The following is a 27,871-nucleotide window of genomic DNA, read 5'->3' as shown; positions in this document are numbered from 1 at the left end:
ATCATTCGTGATTTTTATGAGAGCCGATTCAGTACTGTGGCGGGGGCGGAAACCAGACTGGAATTGTTCGTACAGGTTATTGTGAGTGAGGTGTGAGTGAAGCTGAGACACAACTGTCTTTTCAAGAATTTTGGCGATGAATGGGAGGTGGGAAATTGGACGTAAGTTATTGAAATCGTTTGGGTCTGAGCCAGGTTTTTTCAGGATTGGAGTGACAGCTGCAGTTTTGAGTGGGATAGGAACAATTCCAGTTGATAATGAGGAGTGAATAATGGTAGAAATAAATGGGAGAAGAGAGGGTAAGCAGGACTTTATAAGGATAGTAGGGAGGGGGTCGAGTTGACAGGAGGAGTTCTTGGATTTGGTGATAATGTCTGAGATTATAGAGGAATGGGGGAGTTCAAAGGCAGAAAGTCGTTGGGAAGGAGTAGAAAGGCTGGGAGAGGTGGGGGAGACAGAGGACCCGAGGTGCTGATGGATTTTGTTGATCTTTTCACTAAAAAACATAAGCAGAGTGTTGCATGTCTCAGAGGAATTGAAGTGTGAGGGGAGAGAGATAGGAGGTTGTGTGATTTTGTGATAGAGGGAAAAGAGGGCCCGTGAGTTTCCAGGATTAGAGTCAATGAGTCCAGAGTAATATTGCGATTTTGCACGAGTGATAGAGTCCTTGTAATGGGTAAGGTGAGTTGCGTACATGTCCTTGTGAGTAGTGAGCCCAGACTTCCTGTAAAGTCTTTCAAGTTGGCGAGATTTTGCCTTGATGGAGCAGAGATGGGCAGTGAACCAGGGTGCAGACCGGGTAAATTGGACCGACCGGGACTTTACAGGAGCCAGGGCGTTGAGGGTGTTCGTGAGGTCGGCGTTGTACCGGAAAACAAGTTCATCAGGAGATGAGTTGCAGTCCGGAGTGAAAGAAACCAGGAAATGGTCTGTTATGGGGAGTTCATTAGCTGTGCAATTCTTAGGGATAAGGCCAGACATGCAAATGAGGTCCAGGGTGTGGCCTTTTATGTGGGTGGGAAAGTCCGAGAATTGATGGAGACCAAAGCTGTCGAGTGAGGAGGTGAAGTCTTTAGTGAGGGGAAGAGTGGAATTGTCCATGTGGATGTTGAAGTCCCCGAGAATAATTACATTTGGTGACAGGGTGGAGAGGTGTGTGAGGACATCAGAGAATTCTTTTAGAAAGTCACAATGTGGTTTTGGTGCACGGTATACAGTGGCTATGGTGGTGGGTCAGGGTTCAGAAATTTTACAAGCAAGGCATTCAAACGATAGGGTTTCCTGGAGTGAAACTTGAAGGATTTTCCAGTTCTTGCGGTAAATTATCGCCAGACCACCTCCACGGCTTGAGAGGTGGGGCTTAGAAATGTAAACAAAGCCTGGCGGAGTCGCGCCATTGAGCTCGGAGAAGTCTCCCGCCATTTGCCAAGTCTCATTTATACAAAAAAAGTCAAGCTTACGGTCACTTAGAATGTCTTGGATAAGACACCCCTTTCCCGTAAGCGAGCGGACGTTGAGGAGGCTGAAGTTGACGCTGGTGGCGTCCCCACTACGAGGCGCATTAGCCGACCTAGCCAGGCCGGCTACCATACGGTGATCGACCGAGCGGCTGCTCCTTCTGCGCGGCTGGCGGACGGATGACCAGAGGGAGGTGATATCCTTGGAGCCATCGAGGTGAAAGCCTCGACGTGATCTGCGGTGGATATACCTCCGGGAAGGGCGACGAGCGATTCCCGGGAACCGGAGAATCGCCGGTGGCACGCTCGTTCATCGGGAGCGGAACTTCAGCAGCTCCGCCGCCGAGTACTGTAGCCGTCCAACAGATGGAGAACCGACATGATATTCGCCAGCAACACCGAGAGAGAGGCAGCGGCCAGGTTAGCCCTCGACAGCGGGAACAGGTGGGTGGAGATGATAACGCGGCTTCGTCTGTGATCCGGATAAGCGACCGGGATCAAGAGATGGATCGATAGCCTACGTTCGTAGGTGATTGTCTGGTATTTCCAGAGGCTCGTGAACCATAAAAAAGACGTTAAAAAGGCTAAAAGAAGGTAAAAACATTTCGCGGGAGAGCAGCGGCAGCCAAAGCGCGCCAGCGTTCGCTCGTCCCGGAAGCGGAAGTCCAGTCTTGTTTTGTGTTTTCTTTTGTCCCTTTGTGTTGTTGGGCGTCGGATTGTTTTTCTGCATTTTTGACCACGACATTCATCAAGGAGGAGACTGTGCTGAGCGGTTGCGCCTTTTCGGCAGCATGAATATGCCAGTACTGTTTTTGAATGGGAGGAATGTCGATGTCATTCGACTGTTATCGCTGGACACCTCTGGGGCCATTGTGCTTTTTTTGCGCCTGTAATGGGCAGCATTTTCACAGCCCCACTTTGTTCAGCGGAAAGGTCGGTGCTGTTGGACAGTCTGCGGCTGGATGGATGCATGGCTTGAGGAGCCCGCGACAAGAAGGAGCTACAGCGCAGAGCGCCGATGCGTATGTGGAACTGTTGCGGGTTGGAATTGAAGCAGATTTATATGTGACAGGAGATGTGAGACAATCTCTTTTCGTCAATGGATGCTACAGCTGCATGGTTGCTTTCAACATTTAGCTTGTAGTCGACGTGCACGTTCCACCATGATGTTCCTGATCCACTGGTGGAAAGACACTTTGATCCTCTCCTCTTTCATCTAGAACTGCTTCATGTCATCACAAAGAGGGTACAGCAAGTTCTGAAGAAAGCATGACTTTCTGTGTCTTTGTTTTGTCATATTGTCTTTGTGCTTTCATATTATTTGTTATTTAGTTTTTTTTGTTCTCTTGACTTCTTTTTTTGTTCTTTTGACTTCAAGACGGCGCCGTGAGAGTGGCTGCCTTTCCAGCAACTCATGTATTTTGTTTTTCTACTTTCATTCCTTTCATCACTTTGGTGCTGTGAATTGTAAATTTCTCCCCTGTGAGACTAATAAAGGCAAATCCAATCCAATCACTCTCGTGCAGGTGTCGGGAACCAATGGCTAGCGAGCCATATATGGCTCTTTTGATGATTGCATCTGGCTCGCCAATAATATTAAATACATATTCTCGCTTTTTCGCTGTTATTTTCCTGTTTGGGATGCAGTTGGCGGAAAGCGCAATTTTGATTGGATGATACTGACTTAGGTTGGCTGAAAGCGCAATTTTGATTGGATGATACTGACGGAAGGTAGCTGTTGGTGTTCAAAGAGCAAGTTTGACTGGATGATACAGACCTCGGTGGCCGTTGATGTCGAAACAGGTAAATTCCCCCTTTTAAATGAGTAACATAATATATAGACTTCAGGTTGAATGAACTGACTTTGACAAGCCCATGCTAACGTTAGCATGAATATACTTCTGCGAGAGACAGCAGAAAGCAAGTGTGCAAGCTAATGAGCCGTGTGCAGGCTAACTAGCAGTAACTTCACGTATGGACCCGGCAAGTTGAATTTCATTCCGATCCTTTAGCTGGATTTTTACCAATCATGAGGAACAGAAAACCATTCATGTTAATGGTGAGTACTATCACACATTCTGCCATTTTGTTGAAAAGTGGCCACGCGTGCGTGTGTGTGTGGCTCTCACTGAAAAACATTTCTAAACATTTTACTTTTATGGCTCTCTTAGTCAAAAAGGTTCCCAACCCCTGTTCTAGACTCCCGAGTGATGTGGAGGAGGAGGTCTAGATATGGTCATGGTCGAGTCATGGTGCAGAGATACCACCACGAGAGAAACTACTATTCTCAAAATATCTTCTTTTTCAGAATTCATGGCTGACCATCAGATGCGGATTATGCTGTACCTTTGGTCATTTTGTTACGATCAACTTTTCTGTTTTAGCTGTCTCTGTGTGCCCTATGATTGGCAACTAGATCACAGTGTCCTTCTCCTACTGCCCAAAAAGCAGCCAGGATAGTCTCCAGTAATTCCCGTGACATTTGTGTGGATGAAGTAAATCGGAAAATGGATGGAAGGATATCATGCAAACCAAAATTAGAAGAAAAACTCTAGACTTTTTCTAGAGTGTACGTTTCCGACACGTTTGGAGTAAATATGCTCACAGCTGGTCATGTACAAAAACAATTCTTAATTATACATTGCCCGTCAACCCCAGATTAGTTGGGTAAGGTTGACTACTGCTATGCATAAAAAAAACCCTCACACACACATAAAGAAACACACACACACACACACACACACTCTCTCTTCTCTTGGCAGTCCATCGAAGTCGAGGATGACGTCGCTTCCATTGCTTTGTGGGGTATTGGACAGTGGTTATTGGCGCTGGCGGCGATGCCACTGTAGGTGACTATGAATCCCGATTCTGGAGCCACAAATCCTGCCACATTCAGGACATGTGAGGCCAGGACCGGGCTGGCGAGGCGGTACTGAAGCAGCACAAAGGTGTCTTTGCTCGTGCCGCACGATCCTCCTCTGGGTGCGCTTGTCTTCAAGTTGTGTCACCCCTTCGTGGCATAAGGAGCGCCACAGTGGCCTGTTCGCTGCAGCAGACTCCAGATCGCTGGGCTTGATGTTGCAGTTCTTTAGAGTCTGTTTAAGCTGGTCTTTGTATCGCAGCTTAGGACCACCAGGGTTCCTCTTCGCTGACAAGAGTTGTCCATAAAGCACCTGTCGAGGCAAGCGGCAGCTAGGCATCCGGATGACATGTCCAACCCACCGAAGTTGCCTCTTTGCCAGTATGGCCTCGATACTGGTGGAGGCAGTGCGTTGAAGGATGTCGGTGTGTGGAACACGATCCTGCCAGGTGATGCCAAGGATTCGTTGGAGGCACCTGATGTGGAATGCATCAAGGCGTCTCACATGGCGTCGATAGACGGTCCAGGCTTCTGCGCCATATAGCAGCGTGGACACACACACTGCTTGGTAGACTGCGACTTTTGTTGGAGTTCTTAAGTGGTTGTTTTCGAACACACGAGTACGCAATCTGCCAAAAGCTTTGGAGGCTTGATGGATGCGGGCCTGGACGTCATCATCAATTAGACAGGAGGGTGTTAGAATGCTGCCGAGGTAGCTGAATTGTTGGACAACCTTGAGGGGTGTGCCACTGAGGGTGAACGCTGGGGTTGGAGAACTCTCTTTTGCCATGACCTCCGTTTTGGTTACATTGATCACGAGACCGAGTGATCGGTAGACGGAGGACATGGTATCAAGGGCATTTTGCATGGCAGCTGGGCTGTGGGCCAGCAGAGCACAATCATCTGCATACTGTAGCTCGTGGATGCCGCTGATCAGGGTCTTGGTCTTGGCCTGTAGGCGTCTGATGTTAAACAGGTTACCATCCAGGCGGAATTGGATTTGTACGCCGCCACCTTCCTGGATGGACTTATGGAAGAGGAGCGTAGCTGCCATCAGGAACAGGTTGAATATAGCAGGGGCCAGTACACAGCCCTGCTTCACCCCGACTTCCACAGGGAACGGGGAAGATTGCTGGCCACCAACAAGTACAGTTGCTTGCATGCCGCTGTGGAACTGTTTTAGGATGCTGAGAAATTTGGAGGGGACGCCAAATTTCTGCAGTATGGTCCAGAGAATGTCACGGTTAACTGTGTTAAATGCCTTTGTAAGGTCAATGAAGGTGATATAGAGGTCCTTATTTTGTTCCTTGCATTTCTCCTGAACTTGGCGCGTAGCGAAGATCATGTCCAGAGTGCTTCGATCCTTCCTGAAGCCGCATTGTGTCTCTGGGAGGATGTCTTCGGTAATGTGCGATGTAAGACGGAACAGCATTACTTTTGCAAGAATCTTGCCAGCAACAGAAAGTAGGGAGATGCCACGGCTGTTGCCACAGACTGACTTGTCCCCCTTCCTTTTGTAAATGGTGACAATGTTGCTGTCTTTCCATTCCTGAGGAAGTGTCCCGTTTTGCCAGATGTTGCAGATGAGGTGGTAAAGCTTCCGTGTCAGGAGATAACCGCCGCTCTTGAAGACCTCAGCTGGAAGTCCATCAGGGCCAGGGCTTTTGTTGTTTTTAAGGCTCCGGATTGCAGAGAGGACCTCTGTGAACTGAGGAGGTTCATCAAGGGAGGGAACTGTTGGAAGCTCTGGGAGGGAGTCAAGGACAGATGTGTCTGAAGGGTTTACTTGGTTGAGCAGGGAGTCAAAGTGCTCTGCCCAGCGCTCAAGTATTAGCTGTTTGTCCTTCAGTAGTACAGAACCGTCTGCAGATTTAACTGGGACAATGTGTTGTCTTCGTGGGCCGTGCAGGGATTTTACAGCATCATAGAAGGCGTGTGTGTTGTTGTTGTCTGCATGCCTCTGGATTTCTTGGGCTTTGCTGAGCCACCACTTGTTCTCCATCATCCTCAGCTGTTTCTGTGTTTCACCACGGATGGCCTTGTAGTGAGAGAGAAGTGGAGAATGAGGGTTGGAGAGAAGTGTGGTATGGGCTTTGCGCTTGGCTTCCAGAAGCTCCTGTATGGCAGCTGAGCTGTTATCGAACCAGTCTTGATGACGTTTCTGAGTGAAGCCGATGGTCTCAGAGGCAGCTTGATGAATTGTTGTCCTCAATTTTTTCCACCTGCTTTCAACATCAAGGTCACCGTTACTGGTGTCATTGTCCAGGCTGGCAAGTCCCTCTGCCAGCTTGTGGCGGTAGCTGGCTGCACATTCTGGGGACTCCAGGGCCCTGGTGTTAAGACGCCTTTGGGGCTGCTGTTTCTTATGAGGAGGTCGAATTCTCAGCTTGAGCCTGGACTTGATCAGTCGATGATCAGTCCAGCATTCAGCCCCACGCATGGCCCGCGTGATGCAGACATCATTTTGGTCTCGTTGCCTTGTGATGATGTAGTCCAGTAAGTGCCAATGTTTGGACCTGGGGTGCATCCATGATGTGATGTATTTCTTTTTCAGCTGAAAGATGGTGTTAGTTACAATCAACTGATGCTCAGAGCACAGAGTGAGGAGTCGGAGGCCATTGCTGTTTATTTTCCCCGTCCCGTGCCTTCCGATTACTTGTTTCCAGAGCCTGGCATCAGTACCTACTCGGGCATTGAAGTCACCCATCAGAACAAGTTTATCAGAGGCAGGGATTTTGGATATGGTAGCATCCAGGGACTCGTAGAAGGCATCTTTGGTGTTATCGTCAGCATCCAAGGTGGGAGCATAGGCGCTGATTAAAGTTGCGAAGCGACCTTTTACCAGGGGAATACGCCAGGTCATAAGCCGTTCACTGATGCCTTGGGGGGACTCGGGGATGTTACTGAGTAAGCTGCTTTTCACAGCAAAGCCAACTCCATGGAGTCTTCGCTCATTCTCTGGGAGACCCTTCCAGAAGAAGGTGTAACCTTCACCAACTTCTGTGAGTGAATCCTCGCCTGAGAACCGAGTCTCACTGAGTGCGCCAATATCGATGTTGTACCTCCTTAGCTCATGTGCGATGAGGGCAGTTCGTCTTCGAGGTCTCTCCATCCCGTCTCGAGCATCAAGGAGGGTGCGAACATTCCAGGAAGCCAGGTTCATAGTCATGGGTTTGATTATATTTCGTTTTCGACCGCAGAGGGGGGATGCCTTGGTGGCTGCGGTGGGCCACCCAGGTGTGGTGGAACAAGCAATGTTTAGGTCACCTTTTCTAGACCCTTCCCCTATAAGGGGTGAGCAGTGCGGACCCTGAATAGGGCTGCTCAGACGCACAGGATGCTGCCGAAGGATAATGTTGCTCCATCCCATCTTCGCAACGACCATCAATCCTGTACCGCCCCTGTGTAGGATTCAAGCTAGAAGCTTCCAGTCACATCCATGACCTGCCCCCGTCACTTTATCCTATCGCCAGTGGACTTATATGGTGGAAGCTGAAACCTGCGCTACTAGTGGATTTAGTGTGAGGGACGGGGCGCGCAATTCCTTCCCCCACATACTTGGCCGCACTCACTGTATTCCAGTGGCAAGAGTGAAGACTCGAGACGACCTTCAGGTGAGTGCGGTTGCAAGGGGCTGCCGGTGGTCCGATCTGTTGGACTCCGCCTACGCCTACCCCTGGGTGCGGATTTGGGATCACTCTTTGTCTGGCCTCTACCCTCCGACCTGTTCGGCTTGGGTGACCCTGCCAGGAGTACAAGACTCCAGCCGACATAGCTCTCGGGGTCACGGAGACGCGCAAAGTGCCTCACCACGATAAGGTGGTGATCCCAGTCGAGGCACACACACACACACACACACACACACACACACACACAAAGTGCCCTTCTTATCAGCTACAGGAATCCAAGCTCACATTTGACAGTTCTTGTACTGGATTTCAAGACAATTTTAAAATCTACTTAATTCTAATTAATTGGTCTGATTTGCTTAAGAATGCAATGAAGTGTCAGCTTCTTTACCTGTATTTTGAACATCTCGCAGGACACTTGGACATCCGGATGAGCATGCAGGTCTCCATGTACCGATGCTGTACAAAAGCCCGCAGTCTATGGGAATCATATAAGACCAAGATTCATGAAACGTTGCAGAAACTAAAATGCTTTGTTTGAGAGCAAAATTCATTGGGATTTATTCATAAAATAATACTTTCAGGGTCAAAGCACTTTAGGGTGGCGTGGCACCGGTGATACGATAACTCACCGAGGACAAACAATAAAAGGTGTGTGTATGCAGGTGCACATACATACCTCCACCCCCACACACCTGTACCCTTACAGGTTGGTAGGTCAGTCTCAGGTGCACAACAACCATGACAGACACATCAGTGATTTCTCATAGCAAACAAAAAAAACCTACATTGTACTGAAGAGGCCATGAAAAACAGTACCGACTATTTTTTAAGGCAATTCGGTAAACGAACATTTTTAAAGATCTTTTGTATTTCCTTTTGCATTATTTTGTTTTTCTTGGACTTCCTGACATGTCACATCATGCCTGCCTTTGAATGACATCACATTCTGCCCGCCTTTACATGACGTCACATCCTATCGGTCTTTATAAAAGCTCTCCCAACACACCCCATCTCTCTCTCTCTGGCCCTCTTCAACCCGACCTCACAATGTCTGTGCCGTTTACAAGATTAAAATAATCTTTTTTTGTTCAACACCTTGGTTCCTGCTGATTTTACTACCAACTTCTAACACCGTGAAGAGCCATGAACCAGAGGGTACGATCATTTTTAACCCATCAATTTTCTTACATGGTGGCCAGATGTGTTGTTTACCTCAATGTCTAGAATACCAGACGTCTATTAATGGTCTGGAGTTTATTTGTACAAATGTATTTTACAAAGATTTGCTTGTGGAGCAGAAGTAGAAGTTGACTCATTGCTTACCTCAGTGTCTGAAGTGGATGTCAACCGCTGGCAGGTGCCTTTTTCTGTTACTCCCTCTGCACACTCTTGGACTGTATATTCCACAAACCTGGCTTTCACTGGCAAAGTCTGAAATGCAAAATTCATATTGTGAGAAGATGACCAAAAAAGACAAACAGAAGTAGAAAGTTGTGAAAAAAAAATAAAAGTATAAAAGTTTTTAGTTTCCTTCCTGCTCATACACAAAACCCCACATTTTCTGTTAGCCCTTTGCCCATTAGTTTCTTGTTGCATTTTCACTTTCAATATGGGCTAAACCTTCAGCAGACTGCTGTGTACTCAAATCCACGACAGAAATGTATCCATCCCAAACTTTAGTGCTTTTAAACATCACACTTGTTCCGCAGCTCTCGTGATCCGCTTCACTCCAAGCCCTGCACCTACAGTGGACCGTCTCTTATAGGATGCCAGCGCCACCTGAACAGCTAGCACAGCTTGTTGACTGTCAACAGGGAGAAGAATGGGGCATGTTGGGCATGTCTGTTGCAGCTTCTCCGCGGGGTCTGCAACAAAAGGGTCGTACAATATTAGGTCACTGTGTAGCTATTTTATTTCTATGTATTGTCATACAGCCTAACTGCCAAATGAAAATCAAGCACAATGTCAGAAATTGACTGAATCTTAACTGGAAAAAAACTCATCTGTTGAAAGGTTCACATTACCTGGAACAAGCGTGCAGTCATAACTGTACAGGTAAGAGTAACCTTCCAATGTGTGGAGGACGGTTGTGTTGCAGTTACCAGAGATTTGCTGAAAAGATAAAAGGAGAAGAAGAAATGACAAGCTCTTCTAACAGTTAAAGTGTAAATGTAGATACAGTGATACCTTGGTTTACGAACCTTTCGGTTTACGAACGTTAAATTTATGAACATTTTACCTTGGCATACAAACTTTACCTTGGAATGTAGCCACAAGGGGGCACAAGCCAGTGTCTTATTGTGCCGGTCCCAAGCCCGGATAAATACAGAGGGTTGTGTCAGGAAGGGCATCCGACGTAAAATATTTTGCCAAAACAAATATGCGAATCAAACCTCTGAATCCCATACCGGATCGGTCAAGGCCCGGGTTAACAATGGCCACCATTGGTACTGTTGACCTTCAGGGTGCCAGTGGAAAATGGACTACTGTTGGTCGAAGAAGGAGAGGAGGGATGTGTGCCCGGAGGAAAAGAGAAAAATGCAACGGTAAGAGTATAGAACTAAGAGTAGGAACTTTGAATGTAGGAACAATGACAGTTAAAGGTAGAGAGCTGGTTGATATGATGCAGAGAAGGAAGCTAGACATACTGTGTGTCCAGGATACCAGGTGGAACGGGAGCAAGGCTAGAAGCTTAGGGTCAGGGTTTAAGTCGTTCTATCATGGTGAAGACAGAAATAGAAATGGAGTTAGGGTTATCTTAAAAGAGGAGTTTGTTAGCAATGTCTTAGAAGTAAAAAGAGTATCAGATAGAATGATGAGTCTGAAGCTAGAAATTGAAGGCGTGATGTTCAATATTGTTTGCGGGTATGCCCCACAAGTAGGATGTGAGCTGGCGGGAAGGAGAAATTTTGGTTGGACTTTGATGAAGTCATACAGAACATCCCGAGAAGTGAGAGGGTTGTAATTGGTGGAGACTTCAATGGACATGTTGGCACAGGAAACAAAGATGATGAGGAGGTGATGGTCAGGTTTTGACTCCAGATGAGGAACGCTGAAAGACAGATGGTGGTTGACTTTGCTAAGAGAATGGAAATGGCTATTGTGAATACATTCTTTCAGAAGAGACAGGAACATTGGGTGACCTATAAGAGTGGAGGCAGAAGTACATAGGTAGACTACAATTTGTGCCAAAGGCGCCATCTAAAGGAAATCAGTGACTGCAAAGTAGTGGTTGGTGAGAGTGTAGCCAGACAGCATATGTTGGTGATATGGAGGATGACGCTGGCAGTGAGGAAGAAACCAAAGGCTGAAGTGAGGACAAAATGGTGGAAGTTGAAAAAGGAAGAGTGTTGCATGGCATTTAGGAAGGAGGTAAGACAAGCACTGGGTGGGCAAGATGTCCTTCCAGATGACTGTCAAACTACAGCGAACATAATCAGAGACACAGGTCGGAAAGTACTTGGTGTATCAAGTGGAAGAAAGGTAGATAAGGAGACTCGGTGGTGGAATGGGGAGGTGCAGGAGTGTATACAGAGAAAGAGGTTAGCAAAGAAGAAGTGGGACACTAACAGGACGGACGAGAGTAGACAGCAGTACAAGGAGATGCAGCGCACGGTTAAAGTAAAGGTGGCAAAGGCCAAACAAGAGGCTTATGATGACTTGTATGCTCGGCTGGACAGCAAGGAAGGCGAGACTGATCTTTTCAGGCTGGCGGAACAGAGACACAAAGATGGTAAGGACCTGCAGCAGGTTCGGGTCATTAAGGATAGAGATGGCAATGTATTAACACGTGCAGTGTTGATACAAGCAAGCAGTGTGATGGCAAGATGGAAAGAGTACTTTGAAGAATTGATGAATGAGGAAAATGAGAAGGAACAAAGAGTAGAAGACGTGACTGTTGTGGACCAAGACGTAGCAAACATTAGCAAGGATGAAGTGAGGAAGGCGCTGAAGAGGATGAAGGGGGGGAAAGGCACTCGGGCCTGATGGTTTACCCATCGAGGTATGGAAGTGTCTTGGAGAGGTGGCGGTGGTGTTCCTGACTGGGTTATTCAACAAGATCTTAGATGGTGAACAGATGCCTGAAGAATGGAGACGAAGTGTACTCGTGCCCATTTTTAAGAACAAAGGAGATGTGCAGAATTGTACTAACTACAGATGAATAAAGTTTATTAACCATACAATGAAACTCTGGGAAAGAGTAGTTGAAGGTAGACTAAGAGCAGAAGTGAACATTTGTGAGAAGCAGTATGGCTTCATGCCAAAAAAAGAGTACGACAGATGCAGTGTTTGCTTTAAGAATGCTGATAGAGAAGTACAGAGAAGGTCAGAAGGAATTGCATTGTATCTGTAGATCTGGAGAAAGCGTACGACAGGGTGCCCAGAGAAGAGCTGTGGTATTGCATGATGAAGTCTGGAGTGACAGAAAAGAATGTCAGAGTGGTGCAAGACATGTATCATGACTGTAAGACAGTTGTGAGGTGTGCTGTCTGTATGACTGAGGAATTCAAGGTGGAGGTGGGACACCACCAGGGGTCAGCTCTGAGCCCTTTCTTGTTTGCCATGGTGATGGACAGGCTGACAGATGATGTTAGACAAGAATCTCCTTGGACCATGATGTTTGCAGATAACATTGTGATCTGTAGCGAGAACGGGGAACAGGTGGCGGAGAAACTAGAGAAGTGGAGATATGCCCTAGAAAGGAGAGAAATGAAGAGCAGTCGCAGCAAGACGGAATATATGTGTGTGAATGAGAGGGATCCCAGTGCAAGAGTGATGCTACAGGGAGAAGAGATAAAGAAGGTGGAGGATTTTAAGTACTTGGGGTCAACTGTCCAGAGCAATGGAGAGTGTGGAAAAGAGGTGAAGAAGCGTGTCCAGGCAGGCTGGAACGTCTGGAGAAAAATGTCAGGTGTGATGTGTGATGGAAGGGTTTCAGCTAGGATGAAAGGAAAAGTGTATAAAACAGTGTTGAGACCAGCCATGATGTTTGGACTGGAGACAGTGCCACTGAAGAAAAGACAGGAAGCAGAGCTGGAGGTAGCAGAGCTGAAGATGTTGAGGTTTTCTTTGGGAGTGACCAGGTTGGATAGGATCAGGAATGAGTACATTAGAGGGACAACTCATATTAGAGGCTTTGGAGAGAAAGTCAGAGAAGCCAGACTGAGATGGTTTGGACATGTCCAGAGGAGAGAGACCGACTACATCGGGAGAAGGATGCTGAGCCTTGAACTGCCAGGCAGGAGACCGAGAGGAAGACCAAAGAGGAGGTTTATGGATGTGATCAAAGAGGACATGAAGGTAGCTGGTGTGAGAGAAGAGGATGCACAAAACCGGGAAAGATGGAGGACAATGATTCGCTGTGGCGACCCCTGAAGGGAAAAGCCGAAAGGAAAAGAAGAAGATACAAATTTTACCTTGGCATACGAACTTTTTTCGTCCACGAAGATGCCTCAATGCGTGATGTGTCGTTCGTGAACGAGCCTGTTCTTCTAACAACAAAATGGCAGCCGACTGTTTTTGTCCTCTATTCCCCGCCCCCAGTCTTCGGTTAAAGCCATGTGATTGGTCAAGAACGCAGCAGTGAGGGGAGGTGGTTTAAACATAAAAGAGACAGGCAGACGACAGCGAGAGAGTCTCAACTTTGATAGTTCAAAGGTAGACTGTAGACTGCAAGGTAAAAATATCCCATTAATCAGGCTCCACAAACAACCCGCACAAGCCATCTGTACACTTGCTGAAAAAGCTATCAACCCAGCTAAACAGAACACAATTGATGAGGAACTAGATAAAATTATCACAGCGAAAGCACCTACAAGGGATCATTCCTCGAGATGGTGAAAGAAGGTTACGTTCCTCATCACGTGTTTAATGCTGATGAAACCCGCCACTCCATTCCATCAAGCCATCAACGACCATCACAAAGGTAAATAAAACAACTTTATTATAAAGTACCGTTTAATCTTCATTTTATTTATCTATTCTGAGATGTGCACTGTGAGGGTGATGTGCTAATCAGTCATCACAAGACTTTTACTGAGCGAGTTGCTTGTTCTGTGCCACAAAGGTACATAAGTCTTCTTGTGCCGGTCCCAAGCCCGGATAAATACAGAGGGTTGTGTCAGGAAGGGCATCCGACGTAAAAGCTTGGCCAAAACAAACATGCGTACCATACCCCTGAAGATGGACGTTACTGATTCGCTGTGGCGACCCCTTGAAGGGTAAAGCCGAAAAGAAAAGATTTCTTTAATTATAATACCACAGCACATTTATTCTACATAAAATAAGGTATATTTTGTGTAATTTTAAGGCTTAGAAAATTTTAAAGTACAAGTTATGTTTTATGGGGTCCTGGGACTTGATTATTCTCATTTTAATGGTTTCCTATGGGAAATTAATTTTTTGGGATACACACTTTTCGCCTTACACAGTCTGTCTTGGAACCTAATAAGTTCGTAAGCCAAGGTATCACTGTAATTGACTCTGGAGTTTACGTGTTCTCTCTGTGTTTTCTGCTTATACTCCGGTTATTACTCACATTAATAAAACGTGTGGAAGGTTTATAGAACACTGTTAATTTGCCTTCAGTGTCAGTGTGACCATGGATGATATGTCTAAGTGTGAACTGTGATTGGCTGCCAACCAATTCTTGCCTACTGCCCAATAGGCTCTGGCATGCCTCATGATCTTTGTGAGGAGACCCAGAGTAGAAAATGGATGAATGGAGGGATGTCATCTAGGCCAGTGGTCCCCAACCCCCGGGCCGCGGACCGGTACCGGTCCGTGGGTCATTTGCTACCGGGCCGCGAAGAATCAATATTTTACATAATCTCCGTTTTATTTATTAGATGAGTCCGAACCATGTTTTATTTTGAAAATGAAGTCACCGCTTGCAGCGCATTTCCGTGACGAGGAATGAGTCGCAAAGCTCGCTTGTGCCAATATTCAACCTGCTCAATGAACTCAATCTGTCACTTCAGGGGAAAATGACAACTGTCTTCAAGTTGACTGATAAAGTAGCTGCATTTAAAGCCAAACTGGATTTGTGGGGACGGCGCGTCAATAGCGGTGTATTTGACATGTTTCAACATTGGTGTGGCGGGCACTAGGACCAGGCATCTCACCCAGCAGGTGCAGGGGAGGGGGCAGTTCATGTTGCATGTATTGCACTGCTTTTGCTGTTCAGTTCAGATCCACTTTTTAGCCGTTGGAATAAACACGTCTCCACATATTCATCGTGTGTGCTCATTCCTCAACGGCTACACTGGTGACCCCGACAATGGAAATGTTCATGGCAACGGACGAAGATGTTTCTACGACGGCCATGTCGCAACGACCGGCGCCCAAACTCGCAGCTGCCGCCTACGCCGCGAAGTTGCCCGAGTTCTGGCACAGCGACCCGGCTTCGTGGTTCCAGCATGTGGAAGCACTTTTCCACCAACAAGGCGTCACGACAGATGACCTAAAATATTACATGGTCGTGGCGTCCCTCGACCAACCGACAACGCATCGCATGATGCAACTTCTGCGCGCGCCTCCACGATGCAAGAAGTACGACGCGCTCAAACAATGGCTGCTCCGACGGTTCACGCTATCAGCTCCGAGAGAGCAGACAGACTTCTTTCGCTTCCCGGACTCAGCGACGGAACAGCAGTGGATCTAATGGACAAAATGCTGTCGCTGTTAAATGCGGATGATGGCGGATTCCTTTTCCCCCACATTTTCCTTCGCCAGCTACCACCCGAAGTGCGCGCCGTGCTCGCTAACTCGACGTGCCTAGCCACCGGCGGCTATCGTGGCTTGGCGGAAGAAGCAGATCGAGCGCTTCTGGCGATACGGCGGTTAGCCGTGCAAATTGATCCGACCGTCGTGGCCGCAGTGGGATCGCAGAAACGGCGCGGGAAAGCCACCTGCTATTTCCATCAGCGGTTTGGCGCCAAGGCTCGACGCTGCGCACCTCCCTGCTCCTACGAGACGGCGGGAATTTTCAACGCCCAACACCCAGTAGCAGCCGTGGGCGCCAGCAACAAAAGCGAGCTGCTTTTCGTCACGGACTCCTCGTCAGGAAGACGTTTCCTTGTGGACAGCGGGGCACAAGTAAGCCTGCTGACGCCCACCGCTGCGGACAAGATGGCAGGTGGATGCGGGCCTGCCTTGTGCACAGCTAACGGCTCGCCCATCGCTAACTTCGGTTCCAGGTCGGTGACTGTGCGTTTCCACGGACGTGAATTCAAGTGAAACTTTATTGTTGCCGCGACCACAGTTCCCATAATTGGCGCCGATTTTTTTTTATGTGCTCACGGACTTCTTGTGGACATTGCCAACCGTCGTTTGATTGACGCCATCTCTTTCGCCACTTTTCCGTGTGAGGGCGTTAACGCTCGGGGCGTTAACGCATGCAAATTATTTAATATCGGGTAACGTTTATGAATGCCTGCTGACCGATTATCCGTCATTAACCACACCCGCCTTTTCCAATGCCGATACTAAACACAGGGTCGAGCATTTCATTCCCACGGTTGGCCCGCCAGTTTTTGCCCGCGCTCGTCGCCTCGACGCGGCAAAATTGGCAATGGCGAAAGGGGAGTTCGCGACGATGGAGCGCTTGGGCATCGTGAGGCGTTCCAACAGCCCGTGGGCTTCACCATTACACATGGTGCACAAAAGTGACGGTTGTTGGCGGCCGTGCGGTGATTTTCGTCGGCTAAATAACATAACCACACATGACCGTTACCCCATCCCGCACATTCAAGATTTTTCCGCACGTTTGGCCGGCGCCGTGATCTTTTCAAAAGTAGATCTAGTTCGCGGTTATCACCAGGTGCCGGTACGGGCGGAGGATGTGCCCAAAACAGCGGTGATTACCCCCTTTGGCCTCTTTGAATTTCTCCGCATGCCTTTTGGCCTGAAGGGGGCGGCACAGACCTTCCAAAGACTGATGGACTCAGTCTTGCGAGGTCTTGATTTTGTATTTGTCTATCTAGACGACATCCTTGTGGCCAGCCCTTCACCGGAGGAACACCTGTCGCACTTAACCGAAGTTTTCAAGCGCCTTGATTCGCACGGCCTTATAGTTAACCCTGTTAAGTGCCAATTTGGTCTGTCCAAGATCGATTTCTTGGGGCATCGCATTTCTCCACAGGGCGCCATCCCCTTACCCGCCAAAGTACAAGCAGTGGTGGATTTCCCCCGCCCGGCCACAGTTAAGGCTCTGCAGGAGTTTTTGGGAATGATCAATTTTTACAACCGGTTTCTTCCTCACGCAGCCGACCTCCTACGACCCTCTACGGCGCCTTGAGAAAAAAGAAGGCTAACGACCCCGTCGAGTGGGCACCGCAATGAGCACAATCCTTCCAACGGGCCAAGGAAGCTCTTGCGGGTGCAACTCTTCTGGTCCACCCAATCTCAACCGCACAGGTAGCTTTGACTACCGACGCGTCTGATGTTGCCGTAGGGGCGGTGGTTGAGCAGCTTGTGGAGAACGAATGGCAGCCCCTTGCATTTTTCAGTCGGAAACTGCAAGATAACGAACGCAAGTACAGTGTTTTCGACAGAGAGTTGTTAGCACTCTATCTTGCAACGCGCCATTTTCGTTTCCTCCTCGAGGGGCGCCGGTTTACCGCATATGTGGATCACAAACCACTCACATTCGCCATGTCAAAGGTGACTGAACCGTGGTCGGCCCGACAGCAACGGCATTTAGCGGCCATTTCTGAATTCACAACAGACATTCAGCACGTGGCCGGCAAATGTAACCCTGAGGCCGATTGCTTGTCACGCGCGATTGTGTGTCCAGTCCAGCTCGGGGTGGATTTTTCAGAGATGGCCACCGCCCAATCTGAGGATCCGGACATCCACGAACTCAAGGCAGCAGGCACAGCCCTGAAACTTGAGAAGGTGGCACTGTGTGAAGGGGGTCCCGCTCTCCTCTGCGATGTGTCTACGGGTCGCACTCGTCCCGTGGTTCCGCAGGAGTGGCATCGGCGAATTTTTAATTCTATTCATTCCGTCTCACACCCTGGTGTCCGGGCGTCAGTCAAACTTATTGGGGCCAAGTTTGTCTGGCCTGGGTTACGGAAGGACGTCAGGAAGTGGGCAGCTGCATGCGTGGCATGTCAGCGCGCCAAAGTCCACAGGCACACCCGAGCAAACCTGGAAACTTTTCCAATTCCGGACAGGAGATTTGACCACGTCCATGTGGATCTGGTCGGGCCCCTCCCTCCTTCGCAGGGTTGCACACATCTCCTCACCATGGTCGATCGAACCACTAGGTGGCCGGAAGCAGTCCCCCTGTCCTCCACGACCTCGGCAGATATTGCTCGCGCATTTCTGTCGTCCTGGGTCGCACGTTTCGGCACGCCATCCGATATCACTTCGGACAGAGGCCCCCAGTTTGTGTCCGAGCTCTGGTCGGCCATGGCGCAGTCCTTGGGTGTGCAGGTACACCGCACTATGGACTACCACCCGCAGGCTAACGGGATGTGCGAACGCTTCCACCGGTCACTGAAAGCCGCGCTACGGGCTGCGCTTTCGGACGGTAACTGGGTCGACCAGCTTCCGTGGGTCCTGCTCGGGTTACGTTCGGCCCCTAAAGAAGACCTTAACGCCGCCCCCGCAGAGTTAGTGCTCGGTCAACCACTCCGCGTTCCTGGTGAATTTCTGCCTGAAGCTTCGGGTGCACCTTCATTCCCCCTTTTGCCAGCAGAGCCCCTGACTCCAGCACCAATTCACCACTGCGTCCCCAAAATATTTGTTCCGTCTGCTCTTAGGTCAGCCCGTTTCGTCTTTGTGCGTCACGATGCCCACCGCTCTCCCCTCCGACCGCCGTACGACGGCCCGTTTAGAGTGCTCGAACACGGTGAAAAGAGTTTTGTGCTCGATATGGGTGGGCGGAGGGAGGGAATTTCAATAGACAGGCTCAAACCGGCTCATTTAGTTGCAGGCGAGGACGTTTCGCCGGCCGAGGCCCCACGTCGCGGACGCCCTCCGAAACCTCCAGCCTCACCGCGGCATGCCAGGGTTGAGTGTCGTTCCCCCACTGAGGTCTCGTCCGAATCACCTACACCACCTAATGACGGACTGCGTAGTCGTTGGGGCAGGCTGGTTAAGCCCCCTGCAAAATTTTCACCTTGACCTTCCTTCTGGGTGTTCTGGGGGGGGCTGTGTGGCGGGCACTAGGACCAGGCATCTCACCCAGCAGGTGCAGGGGAGGGGGCAGTTCATGTTGCATGTATTGCACTGCTTTTGCTGTTCAGTTCAGATCCACTTTTTAGCCGTTGGAATAAACACGTCTCCACATATTCATCGTGTGTGCTCATTCCTCAACGGCTACATTGGCATGGTTTTTGGAAGAGATTGAGCCCGAGCCTTAATTCCCCCAGTGGATGCACGAGTACCTGTCTTTGCTTTTAAAAGAGTTCGAGTGCTACTTCCCAGCCACAAAAGACCCACGAAATGACAAGGAATGGTTCCGCAACGCAGTTGCCAACAAACCAGGTGAATCTAATGAGTTTGATGGTTCTCTTTATTTGTAAGTAGGTTCGTTGTCAGATCTCCCAGGCAAGTGACACACAGATGTGATGTGCCCCAAAGCTTGATCGTGGCGTGGAGTTGAGCAAGGTCCGTCCGACGCCCGGCGTGAGCCGGGCGTGCCTGTGCGGGTCTTTGCGAGCTGTGTGTCTGTCTGGGTCTGAGATGATACTGAATTCACTCTGTCCCGCGACGGCTCTTATACCATTTTCAAGCATGGGACATGTGTCAGGCTGAGATGCACATCAAAGAGATCAAAGGGCTTGAAAGACATGAAAGGGTTGAAAGGCGCACTTCAAAATCATACACAACGCAGCGGTGCGCACGTGTGATGCCACAAATCTAGCATGCCTGTGAGAGAGGAAGAATAACTGCTGGAGTTCGCAAATTATGGTATACTTTAAAAGACAAATAGATATACTTTAAAAGTATATTTGAGACAACAACTCTGCGGATGTTTAGGATTAAAGTGATGGCAGAATACCCCGAGATCGCCACAACAGCACTGAAACCCCTGTTGCAGTTTCTGACATCTTATTTGTGTGAAGCGGGTTTTTCTGGAGTGACAGCAACCAAAACAAAACTACGGAGTAGAATGGACATAAGCAAGACACTTTGGGTGTCATTATCTCCCATTATCCCTCGATGGGGCCGTCTCATTGCAGAGAAACAAGCTCAGGGGTCCCACTGATTCAGTTGTAGTGAGTTTTTAATTTTCATGCGCTTGGCACTTGTTTTTGTGGTGTATCTTATTTTGAAGGCACATTTAAACATTACCACAGTGACCATTGACCGTTAAGAGACACAGACGATGTTACATATGTTGTTGCCGCGATGTTACCAGGACTGCTAATAAAGTTAGATGAAAATACACAATGCATTCACGTTTATTATTACAGTAAAGTCTCGTTATATCGATATTCAAGGGAGTCCGAAAAAATATCGATATAACCGGGACTATCGATATATCCGATCCTGCGCCGAACTGCATTAAACAAAAGCCGCCAAAAGAGGGCAGCCAAGCGCCATATAAGAAACGGAGCTGGCCATTAGCTCCCTTTTTTTTGGGTGAGATGTTCCCTCAATGTTGCCTCATAATGGCACATATAATTCTTTAATGATTGTAAACATGTATGCTTTAATCTTCAGAACTACAGTGTATTTGAAACATATTCATAACTGGATGTGTAACAAGAAAGCATATTATCCGAATCTGAAGCCATTGTTTGGATTCACAAGCAATGCAAGACGTCTTGGCGTGAAGTCATTTTTATTTGCATTTGAATAAAAAGTGACATCGGCTGTCCTTTAATACACAGTATGGAATATTAATAATTTTCTAAATCATCGCGCTTCAGCAGACAAAACAAGAAACATTGTTGCAAAAAACGATTGCATTCATATACAGTACAGTGGGCATGTACATAACACAACAGGGAAACTGCAACGCTTACATCTTACTGTATTATGTATACAATTTAAAAAAGTCATCAATCTTCTTCTGCTTCCCATTTTTACCTTTTAACACAAACACTTCAATCTCGTCTGCTACACAGGAGCTAGCGTCTGAAAATGAAAATGGCTCTGCGACACGGGTGCTGGGCACGTAACCAAGTCACCTGACCAAGTCGACCAATGGCGCGACTGATGGCGTGACACGTAACCAAGACACGTGACCAAGTTGACCAATGGCGCGACCGATGGCGTGTCACGTGACAAAGTCACACGGCCAAGTCGACCAATAGCGCGACCGATGGCGGCTCATGTGACCAAGTCGACCAATGGCGCGACCGATGGCGGCTCACGTAACAAGACACGTGACCAAGTTGACCAATGGCGCGACGGATATATCGATATAAACAACAAAAATGGCCGGCGGGGGATGAAAAGGAGCACCGTAATAACCGGATTATCGTAATAACCGGGTATCGTACTAAACGGTACTAATTATACGTAAAAAGACTAGAAATGTGCAAGGGAAATGAAAATAGCATCGTAATAAGCGGTACTATCGATATAACCGATATCGATATAACGAGACTTTACTGTATATTTAAAAGAGAGGAAAAAACAGTTTCCATGCCTGTCGTATAATTTTATTTTGTTATATTTATCCGCCCTTCCGTGAAAATATTGTCTGACATTAAACCGGTCCGTGGTGAAAAAAGGTTGGGGACCCCTGATATACGTCTGTGTAAGCTCTCAGTCGTACAGGAGTGGTCCATCGATCAGAAGGTTTCTTCAGCCGTCATCTGTACTTTTTGAAGGTGTCGGACGTTTCGCCTCCTATCCAAGAGGCTTCGTCAGCAAACTAAAGTCTGACTGGTCTTATCGGCCCCATTTATATATCCCTAATGTACGGGCATGGCGGCGCCGGACACAGCTATGATAGATCCCTACTCTCAGGTTGGGGGGAGCAGAGGACAACTCCCTGTGGCCCCACTGATTGTTCCTACATTCCTGACTAACGACTGGCCTATTTGCCCCACTCCCACCGGTATCACCTCAACAGCATTACGAATGTTGCCTAACCTGTTTTGCTTAAGCAGGCTATTTTATGAACGATCCAAATTGAACCTTACCCCACCAGACCGGTTTAATGAAGGATTTAGTTATTTTATGAGAATCGCTTCTTTTACCCCCCTTTCAAACCATCTATGTTCTTTCGCTAAGATTTTAACCTCATTGTCGTCAAATGAGTGGTGCCTCGCTTTTAGGTGCAAATGTACTGCCGATTGAGGCCCACTAGTATTATACCTGCGATGTTGATAGTCTTTTTTTGAGAATTTGTTGAGTCTCCCCAATGTACTGCTCTTTACAATTTTCATTCTTACAATGTATTGAATAAACTACATTACTTTGTTTTTCATTTGGTAGCCTATCTTTTGGATGCACTAAATTTTGCCTTAGTGTTTGAAATAAGTAGGAATTTTGTGTTGCCAAAAGACTCTTTGTAGTTTTTCAGAAACTCCTGCAATGTAAGGTACTGCTACTCCTCTCCGTTTTGTATCTTGATAATTTTTGGTTTCATTCCCTATTCTTTCTTTCTGACATTTGTTAAATGACCACTGAGGGTACCCACAGTTTGTGAGTGCTCTCCCGATATGTTTTGACTCCTTTTCTCTGCCTTCGGCGCTTGTTGGTATTAGTTTAGCCCTATGCTGGAGGGTTCAGATAACTCCTAGTTTGTGTTGAAAAGGGTGGTTAGAATCGAAAAGTAAGTATTGGTCAGTGTGCGTAGCCTTCCTAAAAACTTCTGTTTTTAGTGCTCTGTCCTCTTTTATAATTACTTTCCAATTCAAAAAGGCTCCTTGGTTCTCTTTAATGTCCTCACAAGTAAATTTAATGTTGATGTCTACCGAGTTGAGGTGATCTGCGAAGGATTGAATTTCTTGTTTTTTAATTATGACAAAAGTATCGTCCACATATCTAAACCAGTGTCTAGGTTTTGTCCCCGGGAAGGATGTGAGGGCCTGTTTCTCCATCTCTTCCATGTACAGATTAGCCACTATGGGTGAAACTGGTGAGCCCATAGCACAACCATGAATTTGTTTATAAAATTTCTCCCGAAATTGAAAATATGTAGTATTAAGGCAGATTTTCAATAATTGGCAGATGTGATCCCGTTTAAGTTTGGTTCTTTCATGCAGAGAAACGTCCGCCAGCAGTCGTCCTCACCACTGAGACTGCTGCTGGGGTTGGGACAGATGTAAAGAGAGAAGTCACATCGTAAGATGCCAAAGTTTCCTCAGGTTCCAATATGAGGTCTTTGATGCTCTCTACAAACCCTGTGGTGTTCTCTACGTGATAGTCTCTGTTACCAACCAATGGAGCTAAGATAGTTTTTAAAAATTTGGCTACATTGTATGTAGAGGAGTCAATGCTAGAGAGGGTCTGAGGGGGAACCCTTCTTTATGTATTTTTGGCAGGCCATAGATACACATGGCGTAGCCGTAGCCTCTCCCGGGTATAATCTAAAATACATCTGTTTGTCTATATATTTTCCTTTCTCTAAATTTTGGAGGCAGTCTATCATTTCTTTCTTGTATCTATTGGAAGGGTCCCTTTTTAGTTGCTCATAAGTGTTAGAATCACTGATTAACCTTTTCATTTTGTCTTCATAATCCAATGTGTTGAGAAGCACTGTGCATCTGCCCTTGTCTGCTGGCAAAATAGTAATATTTTTGTCTTTTTGTAGAGTAGTTAACGCCTTTCTCTCTTCTAATGTTAAGTTGGATGGAGGTAGTTTGGCACTGCTGAGAAGGGCTGATATTTTAATGCGTAGATCATCTGCCTCTGCATACGAAAGTATGTTATTTTTAATAGCCGATTCAGTAGGTGTGATGTAATCTATTGTAGGTATTGTTTTAGGAGTTACTGAGAAATTTAAACCGTTGGTTAGTACCGCCTTTTCTGTCTCTGAGAGATCTCTGTCTGACAAATTTTTTATCCAATTCTCCCTTGAAATCTGCTGAAATTTAGTATTTTCCTAGTATAATTTTGTTGCATTTTATCGGCTAAGTATCCAGGTTCCAGGGGTGCTTGCTTCAAGCATTTAGGAATTAACCGGCTCTGTCTACATCTAAGATTGAATCTGAGGCGGTTCTTTAAGTCAGCTAATTTAAAGGTGGCCTTTTCTAACGTCCGACACCTTCAAAAAGTACAGATGACGGCTGAAGAAACCTTCTCATCGATAGACCCCTGATATAGGCAATTTACAATCAGAAAAATGGGCCTCAGGCAATACAGTATTTCAGTAATTTTAGAATGTGATGTACTCTATTACACACCATATTATTTGTGAGACAATTTTTAATAAAGTTTGATTGATTGATAAGTTTGGCTGATTGAGTTCTTTTGTTTTTTTGTGCTTTTGATTTGGAATTTGTGTCACAGCACAGCAAAATACGATAATGAGAGAATTATAAAACAGAGACGTGTTTCTTGATAACTTTTTGATCTTGTTGGACTACATTTGCAGTCATGTATCAGTGACTATTTACATCTCAGAGTCCTGACAATGACAATCAAAGTGGCCAGTTTATTTCTACTGTATGTGGATGTCCCTTACTGTTTCCATGAATGGTCTGACGTCACAGCGTTTCCATGTTTTTCTACTGCCTATGTAGCACTTGGTTTCCAGAACATCGAGGTCCAGGTAATACACATTTCCTGCTGGACCCTGACATACACACATGATACATTACACAGGGTCATGAACAAAATTGAAACAATGGTCTTCTGGAAAGTTTTTATGTCATCATTCAGCTTTATTCTTGTATGTAGTCAAGGTGGTTTCTAATTATATTATATTATATTATATTATTATTTTATATTATATTTATGTTGTTATTTATTTTATTGTATTTATTTATTTATATTTATTTATTTATTTTATTATATTGTATTTATATATATATATTTTTTTTATGTAATGTAGGGAAAGATGCCCATTTCAAGGTAAGTTCAGAGCATTGTCATATTGTCATCAAGTATAGTTTTTGCTTTTTTGAATGTTGCTGTGCCGATGACTATTTTGTGTTTGAGAGCCTTTTACTGAGCGAGTTGCTTATTCTGTAGCCACAAAGGGGCATAAGTCTTCTTGTGCCGGTCCCAAGCCCGGATAAATACAGAGGGTTGTTTCAGGAAGGGCATCCGACGTAAAAGCTTGGCCAAAACAAACGTGGATCAAACCTCTATTTATTTGCTGTGGCGACCCCTTGAAGGGAAAAGCCAAAAGGAAAAGAAGATATTAAATTATCTTATCTTATCTTATCTTATCTTATATTGTGTGGTGTGTGTGGTATTGTATTATATAATATTATATTAGGTTAAATTAGATTACATTAGATTAGATAACATTTATTCATCTCACAATGGACAAACTCACAGCAAAAGTATGAAAAGAAGATAAAAAAGCTGAAAAGCCATGCCGTGGGTTGTCTGCTTTAATATGTTTCATTTGTTTTGAGAAAAACATGGGTAATTACATTGGTTATTCATATTTTAATGATGTCCACCGATATTTATGTTTTGATTCAGTAAATCCAAATAACCTTTTGGTTCCAGGCGGTATCTTCAGAAACATTCTCAACAACCAAGCGGATCTGTTACACAACCCTGAAGGATGTGTGTCGTAGAGCTGCCACTGTATGGTATATTATGATTCATTAACCAGCATGACAATGCACCTTTTACCATTTCACTTTGATTAATAGCATCTCAAGTATCATTATGCTGGATTTTATTGGAAATTATATTCACATTTACATACAATTTATGATGGATATTTGACAACAAAACACGAGAATTGTCAAACATCCAAATGGTTAAAACTAAAATAAATTAATTTAAAAAATACACAGTGGAACGACCTTCAAATGAGCATGTTTTCTTCTGCACTCACCTGAGCATTTAGGTGGACATTTGCAACACGATTGAGAGCAAATTTATACCCATCTGCACGATCCTCATTGATGTAAGTGACAGCCAGACGGGACAGTTTCTCCACAGCTTTGTCATTGCAGGGCACTGGAGCAAGTTCAGTGGGCACCAGTGCGAATCCCTCAGCATTCAAAAACAAATTCTGAATAAAAAGCACAGCTAACTGCAGGAACGATGTGTAAATGGATTCATGCATCATTGCAGAGGATTCTGCTCTAGCAGCTCGATGGCACACCACTCAAAGTGAAATTTGTACCCCTCTGTTTGTTCTTCATCTAGCTTGTGTGTTGACTTTTGGAATAGGGAGGGCGTTTGACATCAAGCAATGGACAAATATTTATTTTTGTGAATGAACATTGACCGTTATTTGACCCGTAGAAAAGAAAATATACACACGACAAGTAAATCCAGGGTTTTCAATTAATAATAATAGTAATACATGTAAGAAGAATAAGGTCAGAAAATGTTTTTTTTTTTTCATTCATCTGTCCGTCCGTCCGTCCACCCTCCCGTCATCATCCATCCATCCATCCATCCATCCGCCCCGCTCTGGCCTCCCTGTATGGAGTTTGCATGTTCTTCCCAGCCCCGCGTGGGCTTTGTACCGATCTACAGTTTCCTCCCATATTCCAAAAACATGCATGGCAGGCAGATTGAACACTCCAAATTATCCCTGGATTATTTGTGTGATTGGAACTGTTGTTTGTATTTGTGTGCCCTGTGATTGGCTGGCAACCAATTCAGGGTGTTCCCTTGCCTAGTGCCCGAAGATGGCTGGGATAGGCTCCCGCACCACCCGTGACCCTAATGAGGAATAAGCGGTACGGATAATGCAGGGGTCGGGAACCTATGGCTCGCGAGCCATATATGGCTCTTTCGATGATTGCATCTGGCTCTCCATCCATCCATCCATCCATTTTCCGTGTCCCTTATTCCTCCACCCTGAATTGGTTACCAGCCAATCGCACATCTGGCTCACGGATAAAACTAAATACATATTCTCGCTTTTTCGCTGTTCATTTCCTGTTTAGGTGGCAGTTGGCGGAAAGTGCAATTTTGATGATACTGACCTATGGCCGTTGATGTCGAAACAGGTAAAGCCCCCTTTTAAATAAGCCTGACTAGTAAAAAAAAATATGAACGTCGTACACTTAGGTTGAATGGATGCAAGGATTAGCCTTTGTGGAGAGAAAAAGTTCTGCTGTGATTCTAATTTGCAAAGAAACAATACCATGAATGAAACAGTTGAATATCAGTGGCACTTTGTCAAGCCCCATGCTAACGTTAACATCAATGTACTTCTGTGAGAGACAGCAGAAAGCAATCGTGCAAGCTCATGAACAGTGTGCAGGCTAGCTAGCAGTAACTTCGCGTATGGACCCGGCAAGTTGACTTTCATTCTGATCGTTTGGCTGGATTTTTACCAATCATGAGGAACGGAAAACCATTCATATTAATGGTATTATCACAACGTCATTTTAAATCATACATTTTGACATTTTGTTGAAATCAGGTGCGTGCATGTTTGCATGCGCGCACGTGTATGTGTATGTGTGTGTGTGTGTGTGTGTGTGTGTGTGTGTGTGTGTGTGTGTGTGTGTGTGTGTGTGTGTGTGTGTGTGTGTGTGTGTGTGTGTGTGTGTGTGTGTGTGTGTGTGTGTCACTGAAAAACATTTCCAAATATTTTACTTTTATGGCTCTCTTAGTCAAAAAGGTTCCCAACGTGTGCTGTAGAATGACCAGCCACTGAACATTCGGCAAGCCCCCTCGCTGCCTATCTTCAAAACCCGTCTCAAAACTCAGTTGTACTCTTTAGCATTCGACTCAGTATGATTCTGACTTGATCTTGGTTTCACCCTCTGGTGCTTTCTACTAACGCTGCGACGGCTTTTTTCCTGTAAATGTATATCAAACCTGTCAATGTTAAGCCTTTTGTTGCAGCTTCAGGT

At 46.3% G+C, this 27,871-nt stretch overlaps 1 protein-coding gene across 2 annotated transcripts in view; it reads right to left on the bottom strand.

Moving 5' to 3' along the window:
* Nucleotides 1-27,437, bottom strand: part of LOC148895386 (fetuin-B) — a 32,952-nt gene extending 5,515 nt beyond the window's left edge. The window contains exons 1-6 of one of the 2 annotated variants that reach the window (XM_088999998.1): nt 25,885-27,426; nt 24,550-24,660; nt 9,974-10,061; nt 9,648-9,814; nt 9,273-9,380; nt 8,338-8,424 (exon numbers count right to left, since the gene is read on the bottom strand). In XM_088999998.1, coding sequence (XP_088856124.1) covers nt 8,338-8,424; nt 9,273-9,380; nt 9,648-9,814; nt 9,974-10,061; nt 24,550-24,660; nt 25,885-26,121 — 798 coding nt within the window. In that variant the 5' untranslated portion in view covers nt 26,122-27,426. Of the gene's footprint in view, nt 1-8,337; nt 8,425-9,272; nt 9,381-9,647; nt 9,815-9,973; nt 10,062-24,549; nt 24,661-25,884 lie in introns of both variants that reach the window. The other variant, XM_088999999.1, reaches the window with a different exon arrangement.
* Between the last annotated feature and the right edge of the window lie 434 nt (nt 27,438-27,871).

The sequence above is a fragment of the Hippocampus bargibanti genome, linkage group LG07 (genome assembly GCF_051943395.1).
Source record: "Hippocampus bargibanti isolate YZ-2025 linkage group LG07, ASM5194339v1, whole genome shotgun sequence".
Taxonomy (NCBI): domain Eukaryota; kingdom Metazoa; phylum Chordata; class Actinopteri; order Syngnathiformes; family Syngnathidae; genus Hippocampus; species Hippocampus bargibanti.
Note: the sequence above shows the minus strand (reverse complement) of the source record. Positions and strands in the feature narration are given on the sequence as shown.